Source organism: Lactuca sativa, chromosome 8, assembly GCF_002870075.4.
Source record: "Lactuca sativa cultivar Salinas chromosome 8, Lsat_Salinas_v11, whole genome shotgun sequence".
Lineage (NCBI taxonomy): Eukaryota > Viridiplantae > Streptophyta > Magnoliopsida > Asterales > Asteraceae > Lactuca > Lactuca sativa.
Genome location: NC_056630.2, coordinates 97,993,415 through 98,007,679, shown reverse-complemented (window position 1 = coordinate 98,007,679; position 14,265 = coordinate 97,993,415). Strand labels below are relative to the sequence as shown.

General features: G+C 34.5%; 2 protein-coding genes across 4 annotated transcripts; both read left to right on the top strand.

Annotated features, from left to right (window-relative positions):
- Nucleotides 1–1,944: 1,944 nt before the first annotated feature.
- Nucleotides 1,945–5,043, top strand: LOC111878075 (transmembrane 9 superfamily member 10). Of its 2 annotated transcripts, none has more exons than XM_042897611.2 (7): nt 1,945–2,371; nt 2,744–2,908; nt 2,982–3,091; nt 3,158–3,257; nt 3,377–3,489; nt 3,586–3,736; nt 3,821–5,043. In XM_042897611.2, the coding sequence occupies exons 1-7, from the start codon at nt 2,267–2,269 to the stop codon at nt 4,976–4,978; spliced, it is 1,902 nt and encodes a 633-aa protein (XP_042753545.1). In that variant the 5' UTR covers nt 1,945–2,266; the 3' UTR covers nt 4,979–5,043. The 2 variants fall into 2 exon arrangements, with proteins under 2 accessions (XP_042753545.1, XP_023730360.1); XM_023874592.3 differs by having other exon boundaries at nt 1,946–2,371; nt 3,158–3,272.
- Nucleotides 5,044–9,742: 4,699 nt separating this feature from the next.
- On the top strand, nt 9,743–12,517 carry LOC111878065 (pentatricopeptide repeat-containing protein At4g22760). 2 transcript variants are annotated; one of them, XM_023874582.3, is made up of 2 exons: nt 9,743–9,900; nt 10,527–12,517. In XM_023874582.3, exon 2 carries the CDS (start codon nt 10,594–10,596, stop codon nt 12,340–12,342), a length of 1,749 nt encoding a protein of 582 aa, XP_023730350.1. In that variant the 5' UTR covers nt 9,743–9,900; nt 10,527–10,593; the 3' UTR covers nt 12,343–12,517. The 2 variants fall into 2 exon arrangements, with proteins under 2 accessions (XP_023730350.1, XP_042753483.1); XM_042897549.2 differs by lacking the exon at nt 9,743–9,900 and having other exon boundaries at nt 10,573–10,713; nt 10,805–12,517.
- The last annotated feature ends 1,748 nt before the right edge of the window (nt 12,518–14,265 follow it).

The window sequence follows — 14,265 nt, the reverse complement described above, 5'->3', positions numbered from 1 at the left end:
TAGTTCTAGCATGTTGTATTTGATTGAAGTTTTTGATTCACATTAACTTGAATGTATAGATTACATAGCTTAAAATTTACAGTTGTGACATCCTAACTCAGCGAACTCACAAAATAAAAATTCGTCAATTTTTGAGTCTAAACATGTTTCTAATATGTTTTCAAGTTCATTGATATGCTCATATAATTTCTTTAATCTTTTTTTTTTATATATATTGAGTGATTTCATTTTTTACAAATTCTTAGAACATGACTATTTTTTTAGGTTTTTGGTTCCTTATGTGATTAAGATGAACCCATCTAGTAGATGTTTTGGTTTAATGCCCTGGGTGTTTTTTTTTTCTTTTTTATATTTAAACCCCATAGTGGTGATGATTTAGGACCAGAATGTAATCGTGGGGACAAGAAAGATAAAAAAAATATTAAGATGTAAGTCTATATTTGGGTATTTCTTGAAAATTGCCACCTAAAAATAACATTATACTTTTAAGGTACAATGTTATAATTGGGTATATGTTGAAATCCACCACCCAAAAATAACATTTTACTTTTGAAGTACAATGCTTTAATAAGTAAAAATTAAAATAAATGTGAAATAGTTTTGATGCCACCCAAAAATAGCATTTTATTACTAAACATCCTCTTTCATTTATTTTATCATTACTTTTAAGCATGTTAGTGACGGTTTTGACCTTGGGTGTTGCATGCTTATGTTGAGGGTGGTTATGGTTAATCTTCACAGTTACTGCTTAATAGTTCATGGGATGTGCATTTGTTGGTTTGCTCTTACTTTCTTCTAGCTGTTGGTGAATATCTTTTCGCCTGGTGGATGGTTTTGCCTTTACTTCTTGTGTGATTGTCATATTTTGCTTTTTTTTCACAAATGTTGCCTTTTAGTTTAGTTCATTGGGATGGTGTTGGCCTATTGTGGTCCTGGTTAGGCTTGGTTTCCTTTTTGTGGTTTTTTTTATTGTAGTTCATATTGATTTGTTTAATTTGGTTTCTTGTGTCGTGCATTGGCTTTGGTTGTTTGCTCTTTTCCTTTGTATTCATGTTTGTTTTTCCAGCTACCCGTTGGCCTTTATGTTAATGTTATGTTTTGCCCTTTTTGGTTAAGTGGCTTGTGCTTGGTCGTTTTATTTCTACTTGAGATGGGGGAAAGAAACTCTTGAACCGAAGAACTTGAAGCTTCACATTTATAGTAGCCCTTTGTTTTAATCTTTACCATATCCTTTATCTAGGATGATTAGGTTTTGAGAATGAGGTCTAATGACCAATGTTGAAGCTTCTAATTAATTGTGAATATATATTAACAATGATCATTTAAGTTTCATTTAACAATTTGTGATAAAATAGGCATACCACACAACATAGATCATATATGACTATGGAATATGTCTTTCTTTTCACCCATTACCAGTTATAACGAGGCTAAACTTTTATTACATGTTTGTACATTGATTTTGTTTAAGTTGATACCTTAAATTTAACTAATAATTATTAAGTTTATAAAATCCAAATACTAGAGTAGACATCATTAATCTCACTTGTACTTTGAAATCGTTGATCTATATTTTTAGTAACTTTAGGAATATAATTTTCACTTTCATGTATACCTAACTATTTAATTTTTCCGCTCAAAGTTTACTTCATATTTACAATTTCTTATTTTGAATTCATATCTTTTTAATTTGAAACTTTTATGATTTATATCATCTTCAACATTTTTATTATCTATTATAAAACTAAAATTAATTTTAATTTAGTATATGGGTTTTAACCTAGTACTCAGTTAAGACTTAAGACAAATAAGTTATATTTATGTACAGTTGTACACCATTGAAAAATAAATTTCTAGAAACGACACATGTGAAGTCAAAGCTTTATAACTTTTCTTTTTGTTGAAAGGAGGGAAGATTTCATATTTGTTTAAAGAGGGATAGATCGAAAGACTCCAAAACCGTAGATCACAACCTGCCACCGGCGCAAAACAAATCCAAAACCGTCGATCACAACCTGCCTCCCAAGAAAAAATAATACGTGCCAGTACTAGTAGTTAAATGTCTTCACTCATCTTCGTCATCATGCTGAATCTAGCTTTGCCATCAAAAACGAAATTCACAGAGAGAATATCTATAATACGTACAGATTTAGATACAGAATCATATACATTTAGTCGTGTATGCATACACAAATATACAGGAGACAATTCGAGACATTCATTTGCGGATTTTAACAACGAGATATAAGATCGTTCGGTTGATTCCATGGCTGATACAACGCATCACTTACGGATCTGCGTTTTTCTTCTTCTGTCAATCCATGGATGCTCCTTCTACCTCCCTGGTGTCGCTCCACAGGATTTTTACAAGGCAAGTAACGTTTTCTGATACCTACATAGATACGCGCCTTCCAGTTTTAAAAAATTTATTTATTACAGCTGGTGATTGCAATTGATTCTGTTCTTTTCAAGGTTTTCATTAATCAGATCTCTCCATTCAAATTGAGTACTAATTTCAGTTATTGAAGAGTAAATCACTATGATCAGCTCTAATTACTTTCAAATCAGTGTTTTCACAACGGTATTTTGTTGTTGATCTCGATTTTCATGAGTCACTTGTGTGCTGAAATCACGATCATTCTTTCACACGAATTGTGTGCATTTTGCTTGAATGCTTGATAGCTGAGAAATGAAGATCTTGTTATTATCATTAAGCATCTTAGTTTTTGAATCTATATCGCAGGGGGATATCCTGAAGGTAAAAGTAAACAAACTGTCTTCCACAAAAACCCAACTCCCTTATCTTTACTATTCCATCCCTTATTGTCGTCCCCAACAAATAGTTGATAGTGCAGAGAATTTAGGGGAAGTTCTTCGTGGTGATCGCATAGAAAATTCCCCTTATGAGGTAACCAAAACTTCTTCCATATATCATTATGCAATTCATCTTCTTGTTATCTTACCCAAATTATCATTTACAGTTCAAAATGCGAGTTCCACGAATGTGCAATATTGTGTGTCGCATAATACCAAATGAAAGAACATCCAGAGAATTCAAGGAAAAAATAGACGATGAGTATCAAGTCAACATGTGAGACTCTTGTTAAATCACACATATGTTAATCACATTTTGTTAATTTTCAATCATTTTCTACAGGATCTTGGATAATCTACCTCTGGTTGTTCCCATAACAAAATCAGAACAAGAACAGGACTCTCATGTCCAATATCATCATGGATATTTTGTTGGCCACAAAGTATGGTATGCAGGAGTGAGTAAACAACTGTTTTCTTAGTAACTTGAATAATGAATTCCAACTTCATATCATCATATGTATCATCTCTGACTTGTGGCTTAAAATTTATCATCATGTAGATGAAGGAAGACAAGTATTTAATCAACAACCATCTAACATTCACAGTCAAGTTTCACAAAGATCCAGAATTCGAATATGCAAGAATTGTTGGATTTGAAGTTAAACCTTTCAGGTGATATGATATTTATATATAATTCTCATAAAATTTTACTTTTTGGAGGTTAATTATTTATCATCCACACACTTTTTTGTGTTTCTTTTTGTGCAGTGTTAAGCATCAGTATGATGGTGAATGGAGTGATGATACTCGCCTGACAACCTGCGACCCCCATGCCAAAAAATTGGTCGCCGGAGTTGATCCACCACAAGAAATTGAAGACAAAAACGAGATCATCTTCACTTACGATGTTGAATTTCAGGTAAACTCTTATAAGAACAGAGATATGAAGTATGAACACAAATTTAAGATTTTATTTGAAGCGTTAAATTGGATTGATTTGTAGGAGAGTGATGTTAAATGGGCATCAAGATGGGACACATATCTTCTAATGCCGGATGATCAAATCCACTGGTTTTCGATCGTGAATTCCCTCATGATCGTTCTTTTCTTATCGGGAATGGTGGCCATGATCATGTTAAGAACGCTTTATCGCGACATCTCTAATTACAACAAACAAGAAGAAGAATCCAAATTCGAACAAGAAACCGGATGGAAGCTCCTCCACGGAGACGTTTTCCGGCCACCTGTAAACTCCGATCTCCTCTGCGTCTACGTCGGAACCGGAGTTCAATTCTCCGGTATGATTCTCGCCGCGATGATCTTCGCTCTCCTTGGGTTCCTCTCACCTTCAAACCGCGGCGGCCTCATGACGGCCCTCCTCCTCCTCTGGGTCCTCATGGCGGTCTTCGGCGGCTACGCCACCACTCGCCTCTACAAATCATTAAAAAAATCAAACTGGAAAACAATCACTCTCAAAACCGGTGTTATGTTCCCGGGAATCATTTTCGTCATGTTCTTCATACTAAACGCCCTAATTTGGGGGGAGAAATCCTCCGGCGCCGTTCCCTTCTCCACGATGTTCGCTTTGGTGTTGTTATGGTTTTGCATCTCCGTGCCACTGGTGTTCGCCGGCGGTTACATCGGTTTCAGAAAACCGGCGATCGAAAATCCGGTGAAAACGAATAAAATCCCCCGGCAAATCCCTGAACAACCCTGGTATATGAGATCCGCTTTTTCGATTCTCATTGGTGGTGTTCTTCCATTTGGGGCGGTTTTCATCGAGCTTTTTTTCATTTTGACCTCGATCTGGTTACATCAATTTTATTATATTTTTGGTTTTCTTTTTATTGTTTTGATTATTTTGTTGGTGACGTGTGCTGAGGTGACGATCGTGCTGTGTTATTTCCAGCTGTGTAGTGAAGATTATGAATGGTGGTGGAGGTCGTATCTGACGTCAGGTTCGTCGGGCATTTATCTTTTTATATATTCGATTATGTATTTTTTTACGAAGCTTAATATTACCAAGGGTGTTTCGGGTATTTTGTATTTTGGGTATATGTTGATTGCGTCGTATTGTTTTTTTGTTTTGACGGGTACGATTGGTTTTGTTGCTTGTTTTTGGTTTACAAGAGTTATTTACTCTTCGGTTAAGATTGATTAGTCTTGAGCTTTAATGTTGTACTTGTATTATTATTATTATTATTTGGACTTATAGAATTATTATTATGAAGCCTTTTTCTTTTCCTTAAAGATTTGAATTGGTAAGAGGGAATGAATTCTAGTTTAGAAAACAAGAATAAAACAAAAAAATAACCAAAATTCACTTTTTGATTAATCGGAAACCAACTCAAAACCAATGTTTACAATCTTTTCTTTAAATCATTAACTCAATCTAGACATTGTATTTATAGATTCTAAATACGGACATGTAAGTAGAATTGTATTAGGACTCTAATGACCAACTTGTCATATATTCCTAATTACTTGGTCTCCAAGTGTTTTGGTCTCTACGACTTAGGATTCCAACAATCACCTTCGAATCTCTAAGTCCTAGAGATGTCTTCGATCCCAATCAAACTTTGCATTTCCTTGAATTTGGTTCGAGCTGGTGGTTTAGTAAGAATGTCCTCCTTTTGTTCTTCACCGAGAATATACTCCATCTCCACTTGTTTGTTTTCAACACAATTATGAATGAAGTGAAACCTTGTATTGATGTGTTTACTCCTTCCATGAAAAACGAGATTCTTTGTTAGTTTGATAGTCGACTTGTTATCAACTCTTAGAACCATCTTCTCTTGCGCTTTGTTCATGATTTCTCCTAGCAAATCTTAAAGTCATATTGCTTGACATGCAGCTATGGTGGCTGTCATGAACTCTGCCTTGCAAGATGATAAAGCATCAATATCTTGCTTTTGTGAACACCATGTTATCGGGGATAACCCATAGCAAAATATATGACTAGTTGTGCTTTGTATGTCATCATAGTCGGGAATGACTCTCTTGTTTGCTTGCCTACCAAGCAAGATTCACACAATTGATTCTCATGATCAAATTTTGGTAATCCTTTGACTAGACCATTCTTAGACATCTTTTTCACTGACTCGAAATTTGTATGTCCAAGTCTCGCATGTCATCGCCACGTATCTTCATTTAGTTTCGAATGAAGGCAAATATTTACTCTAATTTGTAATTTTATTTTATAAAGTAGGTTTAGAGTTCTTTGTACCTCCATGTGTAAACACTTGTCAACATCGTGCATGGTGAGGTAGTTGTCTTTCATCCGAATGTCACACCGACTTCTGTTGCTTGACCGAGGCTAATCATGTTGCTCTTTAGATCCGGTATGTAGTAAATCTCCGTCATCAGCATTTGTTGACCCATCTTCCCTTGGAAAAGTATAACACTTTTCCTTTGATTTTTACACATGAATTCTCTCCGAATAAAACCCTCTCGTTATGCCTTCATCAAGTTCGAAGAAAACGATCGGTTTCCTGTCATATGATTACTTGCGCCGTTATCTAAATACCACACATCGCCATCTTGTGAGTCATATTGAGACGGTATCACTTTTTCTTCATTTTAGAACACGGTCTCGTGTAAAAATACGGTCGTATCATTATCATCACCTTCGGTAGAATTACTTTCTTGTAATTTTTGGATTCGGTCTGGATATTGAGACGCAAAGTGACCTGTTTTATCGCACCAATAACAAATAACTTTGGACTGATCTTTTTTTGGTTTATTATTTCGATTTTGGTCAAAATTGGACCGGTTTGACTCATTATTGGGCTGGTTTGTCTTAGCCGTTCCACCTTGAGAGGTCCGACCTTTATTATTAGACTTGTTCGACCCGCTTGCCCCGCTCCATCATCGTTTTGCGTTCTCATGTGTTTCCCGATTCATTCCAGATTGATTAGCTTTAGCGGTTGTTTGGCAAATCTTTTTTAAAAAAAAAATTTGACTTATTATCGGTTTGACACGGTGTAAGCCAAAAAGATAGCTCTAGTAAGAAGTTTTCTAAAAGCACAAGTTGTTGGGAACCTGCAATCTCCATATTAATAAAAGAAACCTTTGATGCCACGTGGCATCTTTTTAGTCTCCAAATTTATAAAGTGAAATGTCAATTTTGACCCTCTAATTAGTTACGTTCTCATGACATTAAAACCGCTCCAAATAATCAAAGAACTTTTTGTTCATTCCATTTTTAATCGGGAGTATCCCAAACAATCATGGATTTTTTGATTTCCTTTCTAAATCCCATTTTGAACATATACGTAATCTTCTCCAAATTTGAAATCCATTAGCTAGGGCTTCAATCTGTTGGTATATCCCACCATTTCATTTTTTTCTCCTCCGTTATACCATAGAATCGATTGACGCCCCTCTGCCCTTTGGACCGCTCTCGATCGTCTCTCTTTCGCTCTGTTTTTTCTATTTGTATTTGGTTGCGAGACTATTAAATATTTTGAACTTGATGATGTTCTTGGTTTCTTTTCTCCGAGTTTCCGTTCTACGTCTGTCTCCTCATCCATCGTCGTCGAGCAAAAAGGGATTTTCCACATCGACTTCAACAATGTCGTGGGTTGGAGTAAATCAATAGAACATATGATTTTGTTATGCTCGATTTCCAGGTAATACTCAAACCCATATATTGTTTGAAATTTGGAAATTTTCGATTTTTTTAGGGAGCACCGATTTTTTAGGCAATTGATGTCTTCATCTTTACTTAAAATTTGGAAGCATCAAAGATGCTCTCTGCACGCAGTGATAGTTTTAATGCCATTAAATGTGCACTCCGAGTGTTCTATGAAATGGCTGAGCGCGATAAAGAACCACCATTTCCAAAATTGTTAGTTTTGGTCACTAATAAAGTTACTTTTGGTCTATATTTTTGCATTATGCAGGTTTTGATTACCCATTTTTTTCACCTACTTCAAAGCTTGCAAATCTGAAAACTTGTAAATTATTATTCGTATAATTTTGAAACTCATATACAATGTTTGGCTTATTACCCTTTCGTATAAATTTAAACGTTATGATGTAATGTTCTTGAATCTTCAGTAATGTTGCTTGGTTAACCCCTCTGTGTTTGCTTCGTTACAATCATTGAAGATTTTTTTAAAAATATATCTTTATGTGTATCTAAGAAGTATAAACATATCCAAAAATTTAGTCTACTTGATCAAAATTGGATAGACCTCTTTTAACATGTATTTATGTTTCTTTATTACAGACGAAAGAGGATGCGCTGGAATGTCATTAATTGGATGATATAGTCCTAAAGTAAATGCAAGTCGAAAAAATGAAGGTAGCATATCCATGTAAGACTTCATCATTTTTAACATTTACATTTCCTTAATAACAAAAAAAAAAATGATTCTAAGGCTACAACAAATAGCAATTACTTTTAAAATGTCCACCCAAATATAGCATTGTACTTTCAAAGTACAATGCTTTAATAAGAAAAAAATATAAAAAAAAATTGTTTTTAGGCAAGGTCCAATAGTGGAAAATGGTGTTTGTTCAAGCTCATCGAAGGGGAATTTTGAGTTTAAAAGCATAAGCTTAATTTAAGTGAAATGCCTCCTACCCTTATGAATAATGTTTTTCATGCTAAACGGTAATGACTTCCACACCAATTCTTTGACTAAAAGCAGTTCAAGTCTAAGTGAAAACATAAACTCTTTGTCTTGTGTAGATGCAATGTCTTTTAACTAACAATTCATTAGTTTTCAGTTTATTAAAATCTGTGGAAATAATAAAGTTAGTGAAAACAAGTTTTAAAAAACCCATTATTATTTTTCTTCAATTGATATATATATATATATATATATATATATATATATATATATATATATATATATATTCTTTGTATAGTCAATTTTATTTTGAGGTCCCTAGATGGGTAATAATTATTTTCTATTTTTCTTTCTTATTTAAACATCATACAAGAAATTTTACTGATATTTTTGTGATAAGTGCACTCATGGTATAATTGCTCTCACTACTAACTTATAAATTGTTTTCATTTGTAGTTGGACATCAGGTGGAGTTACAAAAGAAGCCCAAAACTACAGGTGGAGTCAGAAAAGAAACTACAGATGGAGTTACGTAGATTGCTCTTACAAGATAGACAGTGTATTTACTTGCAATTGACTACGCTTGGTTGTTTATATCAAAGTTTTGATTTAAGAAATTTTTATTTTTTAAGGGAGCATGCTATCTCCTTTATCCAATTGACAACAACACTACCGTTAGAGTTTTTGTTTATGGACCAAATTACCCTTAGTTTCATTTGCCTATAAGAGCTCTACGACCACCACATAATAGAATTTGTAAAACTCAATTTCTTGGATTACCCCTCTAAATGCTTTCATCAAGTCATAAACATTGGAAATTTGTTGTTGTCTCATTATTTAGTAATTTGATATCGTTAAGGGCACTTTTGGTATAGAGAAATAAAATTATAATAGAAAATGAAAATATCGAGAAAGAGAATTAAGCTTCCACAAAGTATTGATTTGGCTGCATGCAAATCTATAATTAATATGACGCATTATAAACTTTCATTTCTTTTATATTTAATTTTTCGTATATCAATGTCATTTTCATGATTCCTTGTGTTTTAAGACTTTATTCAAATTTATATTCTATTATATAAAATCATAATTATATTAAATGTCTTCACATACATAATATATATCCGATATTCAGTTAAAATATATAATAATTTAAATAATCAACATAAAAGTCTAAACAAAACATATATCTTATTAATTTAATAAAATTTTATAAATTCTTTACCCATAATTTCCACAGGTTGTAACCTACTAAGTCACTATCTCAATTTTTTAAAAGTAACCTACCCCTTATAAGAACTCCTTAGTGCTGCATTCAAAGAAATTGACAGATATACCCTTAATCTTAACTATACGTCGACGCACAGAACATATGCCTCCATATTGCTGTTCTGTCGAGTTGCTCCTCAAGCCGTCCCCTGTGAAGCCACCGCCGTTAGCCAGCTCCTCCCCACCTGTCGGAGATCGTCAGAGCCCACAGCAACCCCGGTTTGCGACCCCACAGGTTTGTTCCTGCTTCTGCATTCTTTCTTCCTTCTTTTTCCCTTCGTTTTCTGGTTCGATTTTATTTGTGCAAATTGTGTGGCTGTCGATTTTATTGGAACTCAAAAAATTGTGGATTTTTTTTTGGGGCTGATGTCGATTTCATTGGATTTTCGTCCTTCACCTTCCATCGTAGCTTTCCAGATTTCATTACTTCTTCCCCAATTGAACTAATTTCCTTAATTTGAATTGTGATTGTGAATAAAGAATGTGAACGATTGCTTTGTGTGTTCATGGAATATTATGCTTTTTGTGCTGATGTCGATTTTATTTTGATGCTGTCTGAGTTTTTTTTTTTTTGCAGCCATCTAGTTTACTGTGCTGCTGTTGAGTTTTTTGTGCTTCGTGTGTTCATGTTATATTTTGCTTTACTGTGCTGCTGAGTTTTTTTGTTCTGATATGAGAACTGATTTGTGCTACCAATGGTTATTAGAATTAAATTAGGAAAAAAAACTATTTGTTATATTTTATAATAAGAAAAATAAGTCATAATATAAAAAGAAACCTTTTTTTGGTAATTTTACACATATAAGCAGTTGAATATGTGATGAATCTGTTTGTCATGTCATATATTCGGTGATTTGGCAGGTTAGAAGATATCAAAAAATATGGATGCTCATTAAAGAGATCTCAAAATTAACAACACCTTTATGGAATGGCTAGTGAGGTGGTTCCAAAATTAACCACCTTGTTGAAGCGCTTTCTGACATCCAAACAATTGAAGCAACTTCATGGATTAATACTTGTTCATGGCCTTAATCATCTTGAGGGACTGGTAATCCGCCATCTTATAACCTCTCCATCCGATTACAATCAAGGTATTGTTCATTATCTTCGATTAATTCTTCGCCATTCAAAACAACCAGATGTGGCTTCTTCAAATTCTGCTATTCGGTATTTCTGCGACCATGGTGGGTTTCAAGAAGCCTTTGCTCAATACATGGAGCTGCAAAGATCGGGACTGTTACCTTCCACATTTACTGTAGCATCTGCTTTGAAGGCATGCGCAAGGCTTGGTAATGGAAATGGTGGGATTATGATTCATGGTCAAATCCATAGTCATGGGTTTTGTGGGGATGTTTACGTGGAGACTGCTCTACTTGGATTTTATAAAAGTGTTAATGACATGGAGACTGCAAAGAAGGTGTTCGATGAAATGTCTGAAAGAAATGTAGTGTCTTGGAATTCCATGATAGATGGGTATATAAGATCGGGAAATTTATCAATAGCTGAAGAGTTCTTTTCTGGAATGCCAAACAAGGATGTTGTTTCTTGGAATTCCATGATTTCTGGGTATTCAAGAACAAGAGATATGGAGAAGGCTTTACGTTTATTCCAAGAAATGCCTGAGAGAAATCAAACTTCATGGAATGTCATGCTCAGTGGTTATGTGGAGTCTGATAAAATCGATTTGGCACAAAACTTCTACAATTTAATGCCCCAAAGAAACATCATTTCTTGTATCACAATGATCGGAGGGTACTCAAAGTGTGGAGATATTGAATCTGCACGTGAAGTATTCAATGATATGTTTCAAAAAAATCAATTGATGTATAATGCCATGATCACTTGTTACTCTAAAAACAGTCGACCAAAAGAAGCACTCCAGCTATTCGACAAAATGCTTCAACTAAAACCAAACATCCAACCTGACAAAATGACATTAGCTACTGTCATATCCGCTTGTTCCCAACTAGGAGACTTCACTTTTGGGTCATGGATACATGACATTTACATGAAACAAATCGGCATCACCATGGATGATCACATACGTACTGCATTAATCGACTTATACTCCAAACATGGTTCCATCGATAAAGCTTTAAAATTATTTCACGAGTTACACAAGAAAGACATTATTTCATACACAGCCATGATTTTGGGTTGTGGGAACAATGGGAAGGAACATATTGCCATCCAACTGTTCGATGAAATGATGGAGTCCAAAATCCGTCCAAATTTGGTTACATTTTCAGGAATACTAACTGCGTTAAGTCATGTTGGTAATGTTGAAGAAAGTTACAAATGTTTCAATTCCATGAAAAGGTATGGACTTGTGCCTACACCTGACCATTACAGCCTCATGGTTGAAATTTTAGGTCGATCAGGAAGGCTAGATGAAGCTTATGAGTTGATTAAGTCCATGCCAATGGAGCCCCATTCTGGGGTTTGGGGTGCATTGCTTCTTGCATGTAGTATGCATAATAATGTTGAGTTGGGGGAAATTGCAGCCAAACATTGCTTTGAGTTGGAAAGTGATAGTAGTGGGTATGGTTCGCTTCTTGCTAATATTTATGCGGGTGTTGGGAGGTGGGAGGACGCTAAGAGATTGAGAAAACGTGTACATGAAAAGGGTTCGATTAAGGTACCAGGGAGTAGTTGGATGGATCATTTACAAGAATAAATTAAGGGGTTATTTCTTTTTGACTTAATGGGTTTAATAGGTTAAGTGATTGATCCTGACAATGATAACTATACATAGTTGTTTATTTTTAACTTAATATGGATGTAGTTACTTAATAGGTTAAGCCAACAAGTCCGGCCTATTGTACTAAAACACAAACCTTTTACTTTGTCAATAGGTTAGCCGATCAATTTAATAGAAATTGTCATTTTTGTTAATGGAGCTAAACGGTCAATTTCATTGGTAGGATGTCACTTAAAAGGGTCGTAACTTGGATGGCCTTTAAGCCGTTCTGAAATCCAACAACCTAAGTGGCCCTTCAAACTAGATTCCTTGTAACGTATTCGGTTTAAAAGTAGTGTAATAAAATTTTTGTATTATTTGTAATACTTAGTACATGTATTCTCTCCTAAAAAAAGTAAATACAAAAGAGGGGCCGTAACATTCACTTGACGACCGGTTGGCAAGTCATTTTTGAAAACCGGGATGTGTTGTTGTATAGTCATGATCTCCGGGGTTAATTTGATTTCCTAGAAAATTTCGATATAAATTAATATTTGGGAGTGATTTGGTATTTTGACTAAGTATAATGACTTATTGAATAATTTCCCAAATTTTATTGATTCAAAATTTATTTAAATAAATTTTATCTAATTCAAAATAATTTAATATTTTCCAAATTTTTAATTTAAATCCAACATTTATCTAAATTAAAATGAAATTAATAATTTCTAAAAAGTTATTTAATCTAAGGTTTAATTAAATTAGATTAATAAAATAAAATAAAATAGATTTTATTAAAACTTTGTGTTTAATTGAAAAGGTTTTTCCAAAATAGGGTGGATTTTGAATCTTTTAATTGAAGTTTTATTAATTTGGGATTAGTTTTGAAAACAATTTAAGGGATAGGGGCCAAAGTTGGGCAAAGTCGAAGTAGGTGGGCTGTATTTTATTTATTTTGTATTCAAGTTTGGTTTAAGTAGATGAATCAGGAGGAGGTTATCCTCCTTATCTGTGTATCATGCGACGACGAGGAGAGAAAAAACAAACAAACAATTTCGATGGTCTCTGTGGTTCTCGGCGATGCACGAACGATTGAAGAAGGGTGGAGTGGACTTACGAGGGAGGGAGCAGCAGTGCAGTGGAGATGGTGGCTGGCAGTTAGTAGTAGTATTAAACACACTTAATAGCTACACTTGTATTTATTTATGTATAGTCTTTAATTCTTTGAAGTTGTAATGTGTAAATTGTATTTTTATAAATGACAAGTCTTTCCACCTAAATGGTTGTGATGTGTACCATTATCATCTCGCGGTGGTTGTGTTGGTCGTTCTTTTCGAGGTAGTCGTGGTCGTGGGCGTCGTCCTCCCCATTGTCAATTATGTTGTACCAATGGCCACTATGCTAGTGCATGCCAGCATTTCTCCTCATATGTCACTCATAAACCCAGATCAAATGCTAATTTAGCAAAAGCCTTTCATGTTCAATGTCATGTAACATCCAATGCCCCATATTGGTTTGTTGACTCTAGTGCCACCGATCATATGGTTTCTTCCGCAACATTCGTGTATCAACCTATGTCTTATGTTGGGAACTCTAAGGTTGATTTTGGGGATGGTAATGTTCTCTCAATATCTCATATTGGCGAATCTATGATTCACAATAATATTTAATTGTGAGATGTTCTGGCTGTCCCAATGATCACCAAAAATTTATTGTCCATTAATAAATTGACTACTGATAATAACCTGGATGTTTTGTTTTCCCAACCTCATTTTTATATCCAGGGGCAACGAAGCAGGTTCTAGCAAAGGGGCGATGTAAGCAAGGATTGTATGTTCTATCAAATAAACCGACAACATTTACGGTCTTTGCATGTTCGAAGTTAAGAGCATCCTATGAGCTTTGGCATTCCTGCTCAGG

Coding starts and splice junctions, on each gene's coding strand:
- LOC111878065 (XM_023874582.3), top strand. CDS start 10,594: ATGGCTAGTGAGGTGGTTCCAAAATTAACCACCTTGTTGAAGCGCTTT.
- LOC111878075 (XM_023874592.3), top strand. CDS start 2,267: ATGGCTGATACAACGCATCACTTACGGATCTGCGTTTTTCTTCTTCTG. Junction 2,372..2,743: donor CTCCACAGGATTTTTACAAG/GCAAGTAACGTT, acceptor TCTATATCGCAG/GGGGATATCCTGAAGGTAAA. Junction 2,909..2,981: donor TAGAAAATTCCCCTTATGAG/GTAACCAAAACT, acceptor TATCATTTACAG/TTCAAAATGCGAGTTCCACG.